The 19,294-nt window shown below is 39.5% G+C and overlaps 1 protein-coding gene and 2 long non-coding RNA genes across 4 annotated transcripts; 1 reads left to right on the top strand and 2 right to left on the bottom strand.

Annotated features, from left to right (window-relative positions):
* Window positions 1-46: 46 nt before the first annotated feature.
* On the bottom strand, window positions 47-8,774 carry LOC113031681 (protein tyrosine phosphatase type IVA 3). 2 transcript variants are annotated; one of them, XM_026183978.2, is made up of 7 exons: window positions 8,451-8,774; window positions 5,625-6,053; window positions 2,923-3,054; window positions 2,667-2,759; window positions 2,441-2,571; window positions 2,142-2,216; window positions 47-1,395 (listed from the first exon to the last, which is right to left on the bottom strand). In XM_026183978.2, exons 3-7 carry the CDS (start codon window positions 3,016-3,018, stop codon window positions 1,278-1,280), a joined length of 513 nt encoding a protein of 170 aa, XP_026039763.2. In that variant the 5' UTR covers window positions 3,019-3,054; window positions 5,625-6,053; window positions 8,451-8,774; the 3' UTR covers window positions 47-1,277. The 2 variants fall into 2 exon arrangements, with proteins under 2 accessions (XP_026039763.2, XP_026039764.2); XM_026183979.2 differs by lacking the exon at window positions 8,451-8,774 and adding an exon at window positions 8,005-8,138.
* A 3,003-nt stretch (window positions 8,775-11,777) lies between these two features.
* Window positions 11,778-17,574, bottom strand: LOC145431748 (uncharacterized). The gene is made up of 2 exons (XR_013912033.1): window positions 14,331-17,574; window positions 11,778-14,246 (listed from the first exon to the last, which is right to left on the bottom strand). It is a non-coding gene; the product is annotated as an uncharacterized LOC145431748 (long non-coding RNA).
* A 153-nt stretch (window positions 17,575-17,727) lies between these two features.
* On the top strand, window positions 17,728-19,294 carry LOC145431750 (uncharacterized). Its single transcript, XR_013912034.1, has 2 exons — window positions 17,728-18,229; window positions 18,420-19,294. It is a non-coding gene; the product is annotated as an uncharacterized LOC145431750 (long non-coding RNA).

Genomic DNA, 19,294 nt, shown 5'->3' with positions numbered 1-19,294 from the left:
ATGTAATCAAACACTGACAACAAACACCACGCACTACATACAAAGATAATGGCATAACATTTATTAAACAATGCAAAAAATTTACAGACTATCATTTACAGCTTGTTTTTTTGTTTGTTTTTTTACATAAAAAAGTGTCAGCTCAGGCCTGCCCCAGTAGTAAACAATGTATAGAGGCCGCCCCATATACCCACACCCACACACGCACACAAGCAAACAAATATGCACACACGTCATGTGAACAAGAAAATATTTGCCATTTGCTTTAAAATGCTTTCAGGTAAAGATTGTAAATCAAAGGGTTGCTAGATCCTATTAACATTTTCCCTTCTCCTAACTTCAGTTTTACACCCTCTGCCTATTTCATTGTCCATTTAGTTTTTCATGCATTTTAATGTATGTATATCAATTCAGGTTGAAGATGCTTTTACAATAAAAGAGACTGTCATAAGGACTCTATTTTTTGCATAAAAAGTGCATGCTCTGTTATCATCATCATCAAAAACAGATTTTTAAATGATTTTTTCAAAGTGATTGTTTACATGCATCATTCAGGTAAAATACAACTGAAATAAACTCCACACCAATACATATGAAAATAATAAAACTTTAAACTAGACTGCATAATTTAATAATGCACAGCAACATTTGCGCTAGGATGAGACTAATACCTCAGGCTAAGATTACCCTTGGATTAAACCTGATTTGTTGGAGTGTAAAATTTTAGTCTCTCCAAATTGTTAAAAACATGTTTTTAAGGGTTTTTAAGCCCAAAAAGAAAGAAAAAATAAGAGAAACACAAATTTAACTGTTTATAATTTTATATCCTGATAGTGTTAAACATTCATTAAAGTCAGGTCAGACTTAAGGTGCTGAAAACCAGTCACCAGGGACAACAGAATCAAAGTTTCACCCCACATCTGTATAAGTTTCAGGACTTGTTCGGTTGAACATTTGAATGTGGCTCATGCACCTCATAGCTAAATTCCCTGCAGAATTATATTGTAAAAACAATCCTCTATAACACTTTTTAAAATGATTTCCTGTCCTTTATCCATCCTGCAGCTGTTTGTTTACAGCAAATAAGCAAAAATAAAAAAAAAACATATTAAAAGAAAAGAAAGGGAAACAAAGAAGAAAAACTTTTTAAGATTCAACATGGGCACTGACGCCTCTGTTTTTAGTATTTGTGACAATGACTGAAGCCTTGTACTGCTGAATTCCTGAGAAATGTCTCTGTGTGTGTGCCTGCGTGTGTGTGTGCATGGTGCATGTGTTCATACGATGCAGCATTTGTTCTTGTGTTTGCGGGAGTCTTTGAAACGGAGCCTATGCTTGGATCGATATTTCTCCAGGTAGGTTAGCTGTTTGCTGTTGATGGCTCCACGACGCTTCCTGAAACACAAACACAATGCTGTGAACTTTTAAAAGCTTTTAGAGGTTCATTAAATACAGAGAGCTCACAGACACCTTTTATCTTCCACTGCACGCTGTACTTTCAAGTATAATAGTCTTTTTCTGTCACCTTTTTGTGTTGCATTTCTCATTGTGTTCCTCTCTAGGTTATGATAGAAAAAGTGTACTTAATCCTACCAGTTCTTGTTTTCTATAGCTACTTTCAATCAGCATAGGCTCCCGTGTTAAAATGCCCAACTTATAGCAATAAAAGCATTTTTACAGCACGGAACAGAAAATGTTTTGCCTTCTGTGGTCAATTTCAGCCCTCAAAACAGTTAACCCTCCCATGATGCAGTAAAACAAATCACAGAGCAAAATCATTTCCGCATATTAGTTCTCAAACCAGGAGTTAAAAGATGATAAAGTCCACCATCAAAGCAGACTTTCTAAGTTTGGTATGTAGTAATTTACTGTAGCAGAATGGGGGGGGGGGGTCTTTGTCAAAAACAAAAGCTGTAAAACTTCTGAAAATAGAGTAAAAAGATTCCAGAATTGACGCCCTTCTTCACATTTTTTTAAATCCGTGTAGTGGGCCTGATGCACTACTTGCGATTCTGGTCCCATCCTCATGTTTGACACCCCTGATATAGAGTATATAAGACCACTCTGGTTTCTGAAATAGTTTCATTAAGTGAAAAAAAGGAAAGAAAAACTATCCTCAATATGACACAGGATATACTTACTGTCTGATGAGTTGAATAGCATCCTCATATTTCATCCCACTTTCTATCAGAGCCAAAGCAACAAGCACAGGAGCCCTGTGTGCACGTATAAATACAACACAATCCATGTTTTAGGCTATACATGTCCAATCAATTCTGCTTATCTGTTTCTTGGCAAATCTTTAAGTCATAGTTTTTAGTATAAGCACTCCAAATCAAACATATGAGTTATTGTCCAGTGATGCTAACTTATATGTGTGCACACACACCTGTCTTCCTCTGTATTTTTAAATTAAATTTTTACTTTAAATGTCTCCTACCTCCCTAATCCAGCCACACAGTGAACAGCCACACAGCTTCCTGGATCCTCCTGAAATGTCTTCTTTAGCAGATTCAACCAATCATCGACCAGCTTACTGGGTGGCGGGGCTCCATCATCAAATGGCCAGTCCTAAAAGAGAGTCCAAACAGGTGCTGTCTGGTGTACTGTATTTGATCATAGAATGAGTAAATATTCATATTAAAGGTGTGTGTTTCTGAACTTACCACCACTGTAATGCCATCTTTCTCAAGCCGTGTTTTGTCATAAGTGACATCACAAACTCGGACCACTGTTGTGGCACCATATCGCTTCAAGTCCTGGAAGTGGTAAAGTGAGGAAAAAACTTTTTTTGAAGTCACAATACACAAGCTGACATCACAGAGGGAAACAAGCATGCAGGTAATATCCTAATTTTATTACGCTTGTCATTATAATATTGTCTACCCTTGCAGGACACACATACTCACATATATTTCTCACCTCTATGAAGGAGCTGAGTGTGCCATCTGTTGGGTTGTGTGTAATAAGAAATCTCATGTTCTTGTGGCACAGTTCGACTGGAGCTGGGCGATTCATGTTGACCAGTGTGAAGAATTGTTGCGTGTGTAACCCCTGTAAAAACCAGAAGTCATCTTTTTCACATTTTGTTTTTGTAGAATATGGATAAAAAATGCCAAGAAATGACTGGTTATGTAATGTTATGTGTTATGTGCTTTTTCTTGCTAGTAAAAGCAAGAAAAAACACCAGTAATAGTATGATAAGATGTAAATATTAATGGCTGAACTGTAATAAAGACTTTCAAAATACTAAAGCTCAACTTTGGGTTTCACTGGGGTTTCCCACAAGGTAATCCAGAAAGAATAGGACCCTATGCAGCTTTAGTCCATGTTGTAGGTCTGTCATAATGTGATCAGTAGAATGTATTATTAATGCAGACCTGGGCCCTTTGGTTTCCCCGATCCACCCCATGTGGTCAATGGGAAATTAGAATTAAGATATAAATAGGTATACGTCATTCATTTTCTCCCATTTAAAAAAAATTATTTTATTGGAAATCACATTACAGTTTTGTTGCTTCTATTTGAAAGGTGATTGCTACATTTTTTGTTTGTTTCTTTATTTACATTTGTACATATGTGTGTGTATGTGAATGAAACTTCACAGAGCAAACATTTATGAGATGTGTGTTTGGGGCAGAAAAAGAAAAAAGTATTTATTTACTAAAATCAGAGATAAAGTTGTGTTCTTAGTTTGTGGTTAGCAGATTGCTGGGTTGAAGGATAACAATTTAAATTGTCATTATGAGCCTAAACATGCAGAAAAACACAGGAAATTGACTGATGCAGAACGAAGACAGACACTAGATGCTTTGCTAGTAAAGGTGCAAAAGCAACCAAGCTTTACACATCCAGGGATGGAGCAGTCAAGACCAGCTTTGTGATTTCTCGCAGAGGGACTACGATAGAGAATGATTTATTCACACAGGTAACTGTATGTCTGGATAGGCCGGGGCTTAAATGACACAAATTGGCAGTGTAAACTCAGCGCTGAAAATTAACCACATTGTTGATGTAGCTAAAATAGCTAACTTCATTGGGGCAAGAGGACTGAATCAAAGACAGTTTGTTGTACTTCTGCAGGAGCATGAAGCTGAATATGGTGACATAGGCTACCACACAGCTGCTGGGTAGCTCAGCCTGGGTAAAGTGCTGAAGAGTACTGCATGGGACCTGAGAGAAAAATTAAGAGCTTTGTGAGAAGAAAGGCAAAGATATTCCAGAGCTCTCGGATGCATTTGCAGTTAATGGGTCTCTCCTTTGCATTTCCACCCCAGATGCTGAACCTCATTTTAATGCACTTGGTCAAGCTCAAAACTGGACTTCCCTCATGAACAGGAAAGAAAACTGAAAAACTGGAGATGAAGTAATTAAATTACAAGTAAAATACCACTTTGTACTAAGCTAAAGGTCTTCAAAACTTTGCAAAACATGCACATTTTCTTCACAGCTGTTTGAAAATGTTGATTAAATAGTGATTGTAACATCTCCTCTCATCACTGGTAGTTTATAAAAAGAGTTATTAACACTGAGCAGAACTGCAATAGCAAAATCAATAGATATACTTCCATTTTTAGATTGCGTTGGATTGTAAATGTAATAAAATACTTATTACAATTACAATTACAATACTTAATACTTAAAAATATTAAGGGAGGTCCCAACACCATAAGGCATTTTATGACATTTGATTTCACACATTTGACAAGCTGCAAAGAATTTCTAGCAGCACTCAACATCAACCATCACATCTTAAGCTTAACTATGTTTCTAATGTCTGTCATTTGGAAACTAGTGCCATCAGCAGACTATAAACTCTTGTTAATTGACCAATCAGCATGCATTATCAGAATTCCAGCTTTATACCGGCAGCATTCGCTTTCTGGTAAGTATAATGAAAGGAAATGAGTAAAATAACCCAATAAGAGAATTTTAATCCGTGAATACTAATACTAGAAGCTGGTGTAGAGTCATTTAAGCAGTTTAGCTCCATTCATTCCAACTGACAGAGCCTTAGCTCGCAAGTATTCTCTGCTGCCTCTGACTGATGGTTAATAGGATTAACAGGAAGTGAAATGGCTTCCTGAGTTTTTAGCTGTACCATAATGTATGCTTACCTAACACTTCCTGAAAACAGTGAAAAATAGTTAATGCATGTAACTGTTCACAGCAGGGTTTGGAGACTTTTTCTTTCTTTTTCTCAGAAGCTAGTGAGTGAGTTCTGGAAAGTGACATTTCTTTCTCATTTTTTTTTTCAAATTTCTTCTTCATTTTCTTCCAGGAGTATCAGGTAAGTGTCAGCAACAAAATACGGCAACTTAGACTAAGACACCAAAACATTGTTGATGTGTAAAGTAGCACTTTGAGCAAGAGAAGGAAATATGTGACTTTGATCTTAGGTGAAATTCAATAACACTGAAAACAGAGAAGTCATTTTTTCCATGTAAGACCTAGAAGTTAAAAGCATCATTGTTAGTAAAACCTACTCTCCAAGAAAGGCAAATCATTTAATCTCATACTGACTGCCTTAAAGAAATTTCTACTGAATCATACAACCAATGAAATGTCATGAAATATTAAGAAAGTGTTGATGCATTACTAGATTTAGGTCATTGACTCCTCACCTTTAGCTCCAGCTGTTGCGTTTAGCAGCTATGTCTTCAGTTTATATTTGATCTCCAGGTGAGCCAGAACTCCTATTTTCAGATATTTTCCCAGGTCTGACGTCCTATAGTCTTGATTGTTATCCCATCAGTTAACAGTCTGCTATAGTCCAGAAGGTTACAGTGTGTCGACTTTCTCTGTGTTTTTATTTCTTTGACCACACTCAGTTTTAGTCACGCTCTCTTTCCGTCTTTCTCCTGTTAGCTTTCAGTGTCAAGGCTCCGCTTGTTACCCCATGAGCTGACAGGTTCAGAGGTCAAAGGCCAGTGGTCTTGTAGGGTTCATAACCCTAGGACTACATGGTGCAGCATTATCCCAGATGGGGTTTAAATGTGTTGGGCGTGGCAGTAGTCACCACTTCGCCTCACAAACTCCATCAACCAGCAATTCTGAAATACAAAATATATTAAAAGTCAGCTTCCACTGAAATGACACTGATCGTGGTCCTTTTAGTAATTTAGCACATATTCAGTTTTTTGCAGTTCCATATAACCCAGTTATATTATGCTGCCATATATACACTAATCAAACTATTTTATTACATGTGCATCACAGTTACACCCAATTACACTGGATCTAAAAGACACATATAAGCATTCACACATATTATAAATATTCTTACTCATACAGTATGATAATGCAGACCTTCTATTAGACAGAGGGGATAAAACACCTTTTGATTAGTTAGTGGATGACACATTAAGAACAGACACACCAATTAAATACACAGGGTGTGTATTTATTAAGATATAAGAAACACTAAAGATAATCGTGGGGCATTAGAATGAAAATGAATGAAAAATGTGGGAGTAGTTACTAGTTACTACTAGTCCCTGTAAAAACTTAATTCGTTAATGTTAAATTAACAACAAGATCAAGGTTGCCATATACTAAGATCACAACTCAATTACATGTTCAACGACACTAATACTTTCAAGAAACATATAATTCAACTTTATTTAAGAAGACATACCAACATAGACATTCAATATAACCCATATGATATTGTTTGATGATGATAATGACATTTGTACAATATCAACAAAATTAAGTTAGCTTTGAAGAAAAAAATGAGCAGAAATTCTCATATAAAGTGATGCTCTGATTAATCTAGCCTAGGTGTTTTTTGTTGTGGCTCGGCACAAAAAAAGACAAGATAAAAATATTTTGTGAAACTGTGGAGAATCTGAAGTAACTTGCTTTGATTTATTCTGAACCTTAACCCCACATGCATATCAGTTTAATATATTTTCAGGAAAAAAGGCTCTGTTCAGCAGTTCAGCACATACAGAGTTATGAAAGCATTTAGGATGAACACTGCTTGTTAGTTATAATGCGGTTTCTCTAAAGTACAGATATAAGTTGTGTTAGGCTCTTCTTAATGTATGATTCAAAACAAAGCACTGAATCATCTTAATAATATTTCTCATAAAAATGCAGCATACTTTTAGCTTTCCAAATAATTCTACCTACCACTCAAACAAGGCAATCAAATAAACAACAAAGGAAGGTCCAGAGGTAATCTCTGGTCACCTTTTGGCCTCTGCACTGACAACACACGCAGACACACACACACACATAATCACTCACAGACTTACACACTCACTCTTCCAGAAGAGGGTAGTCAGTTCCAAGTTGTTGACAATCTATATTTAGGATTTTATCCTGTGTCACCGCTAATCGGGATAGAGGTCGCTTATTTTCCACTGAGCTGGTTAAAAGTGAACATTCATTTCACTTGAAGCCTTGTGCGACCCGAGGGCACCAAAGTTGCAACGGAGACACAGGATAAAAGCTAATTTGCAAAGCAGCATAGCTGGCACTGTCACAGACACTCTGTGAGTACACAGAAACCTGTTTTAAGGCATCTAAACTTAACTAAAAGGTCAACTGTTCACAATTTTAGCAAACATCTGAAGTAGAATGATTTCATATGAGGGTAACATACAGAAACAGACAGAAGTAATTCCAGTTAAACCTTAAAGCCAATTGGCACTTTTACCTTAGAGTGTAGTTTGGTTTGTAAAAATAGGCATGTCTCCAGACTGGCTGCCTAGCTGTTTCACTGTCACATGGTGGATCAGGACACAGAGAGGCTAAAATGGATCTCAGTATTATTTTAGAGCCACCTTATGGCTACTTCTTCACAAGGTCTGAAATGTAAAGCTGAATGAAACGGATAGTAGTGGTCTTTAAACAGATTAGATTACACATTCGTTTACTGACTTCCAGTTAGCTGATAAGAGCATCAGATTCAATCACTCAAATCACTCAGAAAAAGAAGTTGTGCTAAATAACTACGTTTTTACTTATTTTCTGGAAGCTTAACTTCCCTCTTACCTCAGAGGACAGCTTGTCTGCTGAACAGGGGAAATCCACAGGGCTCTGACTGGCAGTTACACCAAAGTCCTGCAGAAGCAGCAGCAGCAGTTCTACAACAGTTTGAGTGCTGACATACAGCCAGCTGACTGCCTGTTATAGTAAACCCCTGTAGACTCTAAATACCTGCAGCTGTATTTTTAGCTCCATCTGTACTAGTGTGTGATTCTATGACACATCAGATTTTTGTAGGAACAACAGTACCCTTCTGCTTTACTCTCTCTCACCGTCTGTGGCAGCAATATAGCACGGATAAAAATGTTTATGGAGATTTTCTATAATTCTCTGCATCACGTATCCAGAATGCAGGGTGTTGCACTTCTGGCTTTGTGACAGCATTGGGAAACACTATATAATTATCCTATTTATATAGCAACAAAACAAATGCAGAGTGCTTTAGTTCTTACCGCTTAGCTTTTCAGCGTCATCTCCAAACACTGGCTAAACACCAGTTCTTCTGCCTTCTTGTTACAGTAAAACAACACCTCTTTCAGTCTTTGGTCCTGGTAGTCAAGCAGGAAGGAGCAGCAGCAGAAGGTTAAATGTTTCCTTGATAACCTTTAGCTCTGCCCCACTATAACACTAAACTATCCACCTCGTGTCCCTTCTGGCCTCCTCAACTGCGACGTACTGAATGTGCCAGCTCGTAGATCCACCTTAGTATAAAGGTGCAGTGTGTGTTGGGCTTAGGATCTGCTATGAGCTGGTCTAATCAGGCTGAGCAGTCATCTGACCCTGACAGCCCTGTCACCAGCAGAACGCACTACAGTTAATGCTCTTAGAGCCACAGGAGAAGAGCCTCACTCCCCCTCCTCCAGCTCTTCCACTTCTTCATCCACTCTACTCCTTTCTCTCCCACTCGCCTGGAAGGCACTGGGTGAGAGTTCAGCTCCTAACTTTTCAATGTGGCTGAAGATTACTTGTTTCAACCAGGGAAGTCCATGGTCACAGTTTTTTCACATCATGCTCCTAAAAAAAAATAAAACGAGTGGTCTCATGAATATTTGCTGCAGTGTCACATCTGTCTGGACTTTTTCTTGTTCTCCCTCCCTTCATCGACCCCCCGCCTTCCCCTCCCTGAACCATCTAAAAATAGACGGTCTTTTAAGCTACCAGACAGATTGCCCAAGTCAACCTGTGGATCCCATTTGTAGGAATTAACTTTCTCTTTGGGGTTACAATAGTCCAAGAATTGTTTTCTTGCAGCCAGCCTACAGCGTGAAGTCAGCACATCACTGTGTTTGCCCAGAAAAAATACACACAAAAAGAGAAAAAATTGATAATTGTGTTTACAAGGTGTAGAATGTGAGTCCAAAGAGTCACAAGGCAGTCACAGGTCCATACTTTTTAAAAGTACAGGGTGGGCCATTTATATGGATACACTGTAATAAAATGGGAATGGTTGGTGATATTAAAGTCCTGTTTGTGGCACATTAGTATATGTGAGGGGGCAAACTCCTCAAGATGGGGGGTGACCATGGTGGCCATTTAGAAGTTGGCCATCTTGGATACAACTTTTGTTTTTTCAATAGGAAGAGGGCCATGTGACACATCAAACTTATTGGTAATGTCACAAGAAAAACAGTGGTGTGCTTGGTTTCAACGTAACTTTATTCTTTCATGAGTTATTTACAGGTTTCTCTTTGTTCACAGCCATTGACATGTCGAAGAGGTTAACACGTGACGAGCGGATCGAAATTGTGTTGATATCTGGTGAACGCAGTAGCCGGGTCATTGCAGCAGATTTCAATGCAAGACACCCTATGAGACCACCCACCTCCCATGCTACAGTTAGCAAACTGCTTGCTAAGTTTCGTGAAACTGGTTCAGAGTTGGATTTGCTAAAATGTGGACGCAAGAAAACTGTCACTAATGAAGAAACATCAGTGGCTGTCCTAGCTTCATTCAGCAAGAGCCCACAGCCTCACCGCATGTCACTGGAGAGTAGCGATGGACTGATCCGATATTACGTATCGGTATCGGTCCAATACTGACGTAAATTACTGGATCGGATATCGGAGAGAAATAAAAAATGTAATCTGATCCATTAAATATCAAAAAAAGCACCTCACAAAACTTGCGACATGGCATAACTCGGCTCATAACCGTAGCACGTTGCAGCAGTATGCCTCAGGTGATAGAGCGGCTGTGTGTATTTGTAGCCTCGCTACCATTTCATCTCCCAGGAAGTGATCCCAGAGAGAAGTAAAGCAAGTGTGTAAGTTTATCTCTGAATGTTTGTAAAGCATTTCCACCTTAAGCTTAATAACCGACATATGAAGCGACTGCCTCTTCTCTCCCCCTCCCTCTCCTGCTGCTACTTCAATTGTGAAACTGATTAACGATCAGCTGATCGGCTTTTCTGTCCCCAGTCCGTCTCTCTTCTTTGTTTTTGGTCCACTTTGCACCAGAAAGAGGAAACCAGCGGCTGAACAACAGCAGCAAGTTTAAGCTTGATAAGCTGTTGTTAGAATTTATTTAATATTACTTTCTAGACCAGGATCCTTTTCTATGCAGCTGACGGCTGGTAACTGTGCAGGGGCGGATCTAGCAAAGTTTAGCCAGGGGGGCCGATAGGGCATGAATAGGGAAAAGGGGGCACAAAGACATACTTTTCTTTCTTATTCTCATTTAAAATGTCTCGCTTTTAATAAATACAACCGAATCTTACAACCAAAGTGGCATTTTATTTAACACTGCATCAAATTAAAGTTGATTACGTCAATTAAGCATCATGAGGTGGAGGGTGGGGGGGTGGTTCCTTATTTTTTTAGAACCCTATTAGTTAGGTTTCTTACTCTTTAACCCTTTAAGACCTACCATAGAACCAAGTTCGCCAGAGCTTATATTATATTTTTACATGCTGTGGAGCCATTTTTGGGAGCATTTCAAGTTGCTATACATCAATACAACCATTATAGCCCAAACTTTAATAATATGTCTGCATTAGGTGCATAGTAATTACATAAATTGCAAAAAAGTGCAATAAACTACAAAAAAATTGAAAATCGTTTTTGTTTTTTTAACATATATTTCTAGTTAGAGAAATTTAAGAGGCTTATCCCTCAAAACTGTAAATACAAAAAAGTTACACAAACTAGTTTCCCACCACAGGAAATTTATTTTGAGTGTCTTCATAGTTTTATTTTTGAAATACACCAATTTTTATATACTGCAGGAAAAACGAAAATAAATATTATAGTGCAAATTTGCAAAATAACAGCATATGCATCAAAATAAACTATTTCCAGCAGTGCAATATGAGTCTTAAGCATCCCAGAAATGACACAGAAAGTCATAAAGTCAAACATAACTTTTTAAAACACATAACAAGTAAAACACAAGCTCATAAGGCCCCGATCGTAAAAAAACTACATTTCCGCAAAATGACGTCACTTCCGGTTTCGGGCAGGTCATGCGGTCATGTGATAGTTCGCGCTGATGGACATAGGAAGTATTACAAACAGCTGATGGATCGGCGAAGCGTGTTTCTGGAATATCATGTTTTTGTTGCTGCAAGTGATTTTTATGCAGTTTTTGCAAAGCTATATGTGGAAGGAAACTGAAGGAAATTGCCTTCCCGGGTTTCCTCCGTGGCGTGAGCGATAAGCAGAGTTTGTCCTTTCCTTATAAGACTCCTAATTATTCAAAGTAACACTCAGGTATGCCATTCAGCGTGTTAGTACGAGCTCGGGAGCAGCTTGGGAGAACAAGAAAACAGAGACTGCTTTAGGTTGCCTTCCCAATCGACTCAAAGGTTTATTTGATACACAGCAGTTTATATAGATGAAAAAAAGGTTCGTGTGTCAGCTTTCCCAGTTCAAACCGGTACAGACCAAATAAGGAAACGTCTTCCTGCCTTGTGAGCCAAGAAGTATCCTGTGTGTAGTTTATCAGTTCAGCTATAATTTATGATCATCCCAGCAAAATACACTCCTAGACATAAAATACAGAGTTCTTTCATTAGTGAATTCTGAAACGAACCACCTAGCCTTTAACGAGCCTTTTCCAGGAGATAAAGAAAAGGGAGGATGGGAGTAAAGAAGTGGTCTCATCTCTGTGGTGTTTTCGACCTTGAGGTACCAGCTTGTGAGTCTCACATTAATTCTTGGGTCACAGAGAAAGAGAAAAACAACTAGTAGATCGGCCTTATTGAGTAACAGTTTTCCTGTATAAAACAATATCCTGTAAATGCTTACCGTGGTATCAAAATATCATAACAGTTCCCCTCTTTTATTATTTTTTAAAAATAATAACTCAAATAGAAAGGAAAAATCACAAATGTAATAACATAATATAAAAAGCAAATCATAAAATGTAATAGTTCACAACCTAATGTTCAATATACACATCAGGAACATCATTGATGACATCTGACACATAATCTGGGTCAATTTGTGCCAATTGCAAATACATTGAAGTAGCTGTACTAGTAGCTATACGGGTTATCATTGAACGTACACAGGGTACTACACAACAGACAATAATCATCAAAAACATGCTGCAACGGTTACAAAGGCTACAATTAGTTCCTTCCATCTCCCAAACGTGTCCTGTAGCCACTTATGTAGCCACTGACCGTGACCTGTATTGGCAATTAGTTCTATCTGCAATGCTTCAAGTTTATTCATAGCTTGTGTGAATGAACCGTTAGGAGCGGTGTTATTGGGAATGAAAGTACAGCATACATCAACGGTTACTAAACCACAGGTACCGGTCCAATTAACAGGTAAAGCTAATCTAAGGGTATTATTGCACAACCAATAAGCATGTGGGATTGGTCTAGTTAGGCGCGTGACCATGTGTGATTTAACTAACTCCCCCCAGTCAGTATCATTTAATACACCGTCTGGGGGAACAATGATCGATTCTCTGCTCGAACTTGAACTGTGTGTGTGTTCCTCCAGATATGATACAACTTCAGCCACAGAGACAGCTAGCCATGTCTCATTACAGCGTGCACCTGGGGAGTCAGAGAAAAATGTGTAGTTATCCTTTGTATAATCTATGTGTGTGTCTGGGCCAGTTAACTTTAATCTGCGCAGACATATCATACTAGTATTAAAATGGAGAGGGATCTGTCCTAGGGGTAGTGAGGGCTTTAACCTATTCTTAGGGCGTTTCATTGGGGCGCAGGTCCCTGCGGTGTCATTAGATAACTTCAATAATTCGCCTAATGGAGTCTCAGGGTTAGTTGGTGTGTGTGTGTGTCTAAGTAGGCAGTCGAGAGGGCTCAGAGTCAACTGTAAAGTGTCTTTAAAGAGAGCATTATTTCCGCTGATTTTCTCTAGTCCCTCAGTGAGGGGGAAACCGGATATGGGGTATCCTACTATTACCTGTTCTGGATTAGCCTTTGAACAGACATAACAGTTACTGTTTCCTAAATCACGAGCGGCTGTTCTGGCATTTTCATACCAGGCGTTAGCTCCTGTTCTAGAGGGCGCATAAGATGGTTTATTAGTGGCGTCTATGTTGCTATTTACTGATTTTAGGGAACGTGAGGAGTGCATTAAGTAGGTGTCTTGCAAAATGGAGCATGAGGTATAGTCAGCAAAATATGACCTGCAGAAATGTGAACATGGTTGCAGTTTACAATACAAAATAGCAAAGAGAAATCCTAAGGTTAATGCGATAGATGTGATAAATAACCTAAATATATAAGAAAAACAGTTCTTCAGTCGTCTTCTGGCCTGGTCCCAGGTTCGAGAGACACAGAATAAGCGTCGTATGATGACAATGGGCATTTCATTTTCTCCATTATCAAGATGAAATGAGTCTGGCTTTATCAGGTTAGACATCATGTGGTACTTTTGGCTTTCTGTTCCTGCTGAATGTTTGAGTACCTTGTTGTTGTTCTTTCAGACGTTGTGTGTTAATCAGTGATTGCGTGTGTGCACTGGATCCGGGCGCTGGCTCGCCTGAGATGTCGTCTACCCGTGTGTTTATTTGCTCTAGTTCCGGGCGCTGGCTCGCCGGAGATGTCGTCTGCTTGATCCGACGCCTGAGATGGTCCGATTGGGCTGGTCTTAACCCTGCTGGCATGAATCCACTGAGGTTGTCCGTCTGTGAGGATGCTGGTTCTTCGTCACTGCCAGTAAAGCCTGGGGGCTGGAAAACGCGGCCTCCCAGAGTGTCCTTGGTTTTAGTGGCTTCTCCAACATGCGTCTCCTTGTCTCCACTGGTGGAACTGTGGAGGGGAAAAGCTGAGAGAGACAAACTTTCTGATAGTTATTATTCAGTTTTTCTACCAGGTTGTGAACATCAGTGGACAATGCAATATAGATCACCTTCTACTAGCGGTGCCCCTCTGGAAGCTGACCATGGTCTTGGAAATAGTCTTATTTCAAATGGAAATAATTTGGTTACTTCAGATTGAGTCATTCTAATCTCACACAGGACTTGAGTAAGTAATTTGACCCAGGTCATTAAAGTTTTAGCACATTTTTTAATTACTTCTCATGTGAATGAAGATCCTCTATCACTGTTAATTTGGTGAGGTATTCCGAATCTGGGTATTATTTCATTGCTCAACTTTTGACAGACTACTTCTACAGTTTCTTTTGAGGTTGGATAAGCTTCTACTCATTTACTAAATTGATCCACTATTGCCAGTAAGTACTTGATACTTCCTTGTGCTGGCATATGTGTAAAATCAATTTGTAATGTATGAAATGGAAAATCTGGTTGTGGTAAATGCTGATGTTTCGCTTTTGAGCTACCTACATTAGTTCGCGCACATGTTAGACAGGTTGCTAATATGCTTTTTACTGCATGTGATGTTTTCTCAATTACAAATCTTGATTTTATTGCCCCTATTACCCCTCTTTGTCCGACATGACTCACACAGTGAAAATGTCGGGCAAGGACTGGCATCAGGGAATATGGGAGGGCAATCAAACCCTTAAGATTTTGTATAAGCCATCTCCGTCATCTAAGGTACAGTCATTATTCTATGCAGAGGCTTGCTTTTGTATCAATTTTAAATCAACATTTCTGTCTAAATAGTCTGGGAGTGTAACAAGTGGCAGCTGTAGGGGCACAGATAATACTTCCTGCGGAGGTGGGAGCTGGGATGCAGCTGCAGCCTTGGCTGTCACGTCTGCTAGAGCATTACCTGTTGCTTCGTCTGTGTCAGCTGTACTGTGTCCTTTCGTTTTTACAACTGCAATGGCCGATGGCAGCTGTATAGCCTGAAAAAGTCTTTGAACAAAATCAGAATTTAGCAATTTATTTTCCATCAGCAGATCTAAATCATCTCTGTCTCCACAATGTGCCAAAGTCATGCACAACGCCAAATGCATAGCGGCTGTGTGCGTAAATTGTCACATGCTTATCCAAATGTAGCTCACAGGCGCGTATTAAAGCCATGAGCTCTGCTTTTTGTGCTGAGTGAAATGGTAATGAGTGAGCCTCTAGTATGATGTCAGGCAATGTTACCACTGAATAGCCACAAAGAAATGAGTTGTCATTCGGCCTTGAACAGGACCCGTCCACATAAACCGTAGCTGAGTCTGGGATAGGTGTTTGCTCTAAATCTGGACGTGGTGCTGTGGATTCCTGTATACGTGTCATGCAGTCATGAACGTCAAGCCTGTCTGAGCCATCCTGTCGGTCAGAAGAACACAGAATAGTATCAATAAATGTCATGGCGAATCAGGTGTGCTGCTCGCTTTTATAGTGAGATTTACATATGTTGTGTAGTTATGTTTGCTAGAATGGTCATGACCTGGTGATTGGTGTGTAGAATAGTGTCATGTGAGAGTGTGAGCTTCTCGCAGTCCCTTATCATGATAGAGCAAGCTGCTACTGCCCTCAGGCAGGCCGGCATTCCTGAACAATTCAGGCAGCACCTTTGAGTGGCGGAGGTCAGCACTCCCTGTAATGCATTGAAAGAGGCAGTCATTTCTGTGGATCACAGTATTCGAGGAGGCTTGTCTTTTTTTTACAACAGTCACGCAGAATGTGGTCATGAAAAGAACAGTCTGGTATCCACTGTCTGCAATAGTTCACCATGCCTAAGAAGGACGACATTTCCTCCTGTGTAGTGGGACGAGGGACAGAGGTCACAGCTTTGACCCTGTCTGCAGTCATGGAACGTTTTCCGTGAGACAGTGTGAATCCCAAATATTGAACAGAAGTCTGACAGTACTGCATTTTCTTTGCAGATGCTTTGTGGCCAGTCTTTTGGAGGTGCTGGAGAAGCATGTGTGTAGCAGTTTGACACAATTTTTTCACTTTCAGCACAGAGGAGGAGGTCATCCACATGTGCATCAGAGTACAGCCCTCAGGAGGAGTGAAGCACCATAGAGAAAGCAGCAGAGCTGTCTATCATGCCTTGGGGCAAACGAGTTCAAGTGTACCGCTTATTTCTATGTGTGAATGCAAATAACGGCTGTGTGTCTTCATGAGAAAAAGGAGCGGAGCATAAATCCACCACGGTAAAATGTGTATGCAATGCACGTCAATATGCTGTGAACATCTGAAACGAGAGGTGGCAGAGGAATGTTGACTGCATTAATTTGCCTCAAGTCTTGTATGAAACGCCATACGCCAGGTTTGTTAGGCTTTGGCACAGGATTGACAGGAGTGTGGGCTTTATTGCTCCTGTAGTCAATAAATCTCCTATCATGACATCTAGAGCTGCGGCTTTTTCCGTGGAAAGGGGACATTGCCTGACATATACTGCTTTTTTATGTTTTAATAGGTGTACGTGATAAAGTGTACAGTCAATAAATCCTATATCATTCTCACTTTTAGACCACAATGTCATATTCTGGTATTCAGCTGGCAATGTAACTGCAGAAATAGTACAGTGGATAGGATAGGTTAGATCTATGTGTCGACATGGTGTAGTTATGTCATAAACTATGTCTGAGTTATGTGACAAAATCACTGTTTGACCTTCACTTGTGTGAGCAGTTATCATGTTGTTGAACAGTGTGAGAGAAACAAAAGTGTGGCTCCCAGTCATGGGATTACCTGTTAGTGGCGTCTGTACACGTTTTTTTTTGGCACAGTGTGTGACATAGAGTACCGGACAAAAAGGATGTTGAGTTCATTCTCTGCTGAGGGTCCAGCTGACACAGAGGATGTTCCTTCTCCATCATGTCGGTACATAGGGCAGAGAAAACATAAGCTGTTATCAGTGTCAGCAAACATTTCACCCTTTATGTTAAATGAAATACACAAATTCATTTTTGCTTTGGGTGTCTGCGGCTGCTGGAAAACTGAGCTAAATTTGCACCTCTAGCTTGTCCAACAGTGCATAAAGCGTTTTATGAATACTAGGATAGATTCATCAGGCTTCTGTTTACACATAGTTACTGCATTTAAGTCACTTTTGTCTCTGGACATTGTTAGCAGGAATTTCTTTAGATTCTTAAAGAAATCGGCGACTTTGTCATTATTTACCCTCCTTTTGTCCATAGCGGTAACATTTGATGCATCACGTCGCGGCATTCTATCATATATTTTCTACAGGACTTTTTAAGCAGACTACTTTTCTTATCACAAATGATATTCAACATTTCTACTGACCTGTTTTCTGGCGATAATCGTTCGGGATAAGGCTCCGAAAAGAAATTAGAATGCATTGAACTTCTTAAGTTGTAAACAAAGTCAATCACATAAGCACTCCCGCATGTTCTGGATACGTGATCATGGACGTCTTCACCGATTCGTGGACGTAGGTTACACGTAACCGGAAATGGGAGTTGTACTGAGCCGTTATTTGAGACTTTATTTTGTATTTTATTAATTTTTGGTTTTACAGGTACTTTAGATTTTTTATCGGACCTGTCTGTGGTCTTTGAATTATTCTGACCCATGTTCAGTGATTTCCAGAGGGGTTTACACGCTAGGAGGATTTAGGTTAGTATTTTCGCTGCGGCACAGCTGAGGTTACTTTAAATTTATTGCTAGCAATTTTTTGTTTGTGTGAGCAACTCTCACTTAGCGAGCAACTTCTCGCTTAACGAGCAACTTCTCGTAAAACAACAGGCAACTTCCTGTGTTCTTTCTGCTTTTAATTTACTGCTTTTAACCCTTGTATGGTAATCGGGTCTGTGAGACCCGTTTTCAGTTTTCTTTCGTTTTTTTTTTTTTTAACAAAATTAAATTTAATTATTTACTAGCTTTCTGTGAGTGAGCAACTTCTCACTTTTTAACGTACGTTTCAAGATAACAGGCAACTCCCTGTGTCACTCTTTGATGAGCAACTTCTCACTTAACGAGAAGTATTTAAGACAACAGGCAACTTTCTGTGTCACTTTTTCTGAGTGAGCAACTTCTCACTTTTTAACGTACGTTTAATTAAACAATTAATTATTATTATTATTATTATTTTTTAAACAAAATTAAAATATTCAAGACAACAGGCAACTTCCTGTGTCCACCAACACCACACAAGGGTTAATTTACTTTATTCGGGGACTGAGGAAGTCAGTCAGTGTATCTCTCTGGATCACTAAGTGAAACTTCGTCAGCATATCCCGTTTTTTTATGGATTCGGGGACTGAGGAAGTCAGTCAGTGTATCTCTCTGGATCACTAAGTGAAACTTCGTCAGCATATCCCGTTTTTTTATGGATCGATCACTGAGAGAGGTATAATATGGTCTCTATATAAATATGAAAGACACATATTTACCTTCTGTCAGGATCCCACTTCTGACACCAAAATTGAAGGAAATTGCCTTCCCGGGTTTCCTCCGTGGCGTGAGCGATAAGCAGAGTTTGTCCTTTCCTTATAAGACTCCTAATTATTCAAAGTAACACTCAGGTATGCCATTCAGCGTGTTAGTACGAGCTCGGGAGCAGCTTGGGAGAACAAGAAAACAGAGACTGCTTTAGGTTGCCTTCCCAATCGACTCAAAGGTTTATTTGATACACAGCAGTTTATATAGATGAAAAAAAGGTTCGTGTGTCAGCTTTCCCAGTTCAAACCGGTACAGACCAAATAAGGAAACGTCTTCCTGCCTTGTGAGCCAAGAAGTATCCTGTGTGTAGTTTATCAGTTCAGCTATAATTTATGATCATCCCAGCAAAATACACTCCTAGACATAAAATACAGAGTTCTTTCATTAGTGAATTCTGAAACGAACCACCTAGCCTTTAACGAGCCTTTTCCAGGAGATAAAGAAAAGGGAGGATGGGAGTAAAGAAGTGGTCTCATCTCTGTGGTGTTTTCGACCTTGAGGTACCAGCTTGTGAGTCTCACATTAATTCTTGGGTCACAGAGAAAGAGAAAAACAA

The sequence above is a fragment of the Astatotilapia calliptera genome, chromosome 11, assembly GCF_964374335.1.
Source record: "Astatotilapia calliptera chromosome 11, fAstCal68.1, whole genome shotgun sequence".
Taxonomy (NCBI): Eukaryota; Metazoa; Chordata; class Actinopteri; order Cichliformes; family Cichlidae; genus Astatotilapia; species Astatotilapia calliptera.
This window is presented reverse-complemented; position numbering and strand designations above follow the sequence as displayed.

Coding starts and splice junctions, on each gene's coding strand:
- LOC113031681 (XM_026183978.2), bottom strand. CDS start 3,018: ATGAATCGCCCAGCTCCAGTCGAACTGTGCCACAAGAACATGAGATTT. Junction 2,572..2,666: donor AAGATGGCATTACAGTGGTG/GTAAGTTCAGAA, acceptor ACTCTCTTTTAG/GACTGGCCATTTGATGATGG. Junction 2,217..2,440: donor TGTGTGGCTGGATTAGGGAG/GTAGGAGACATT, acceptor ACGTGCACACAG/GGCTCCTGTGCTTGTTGCTT.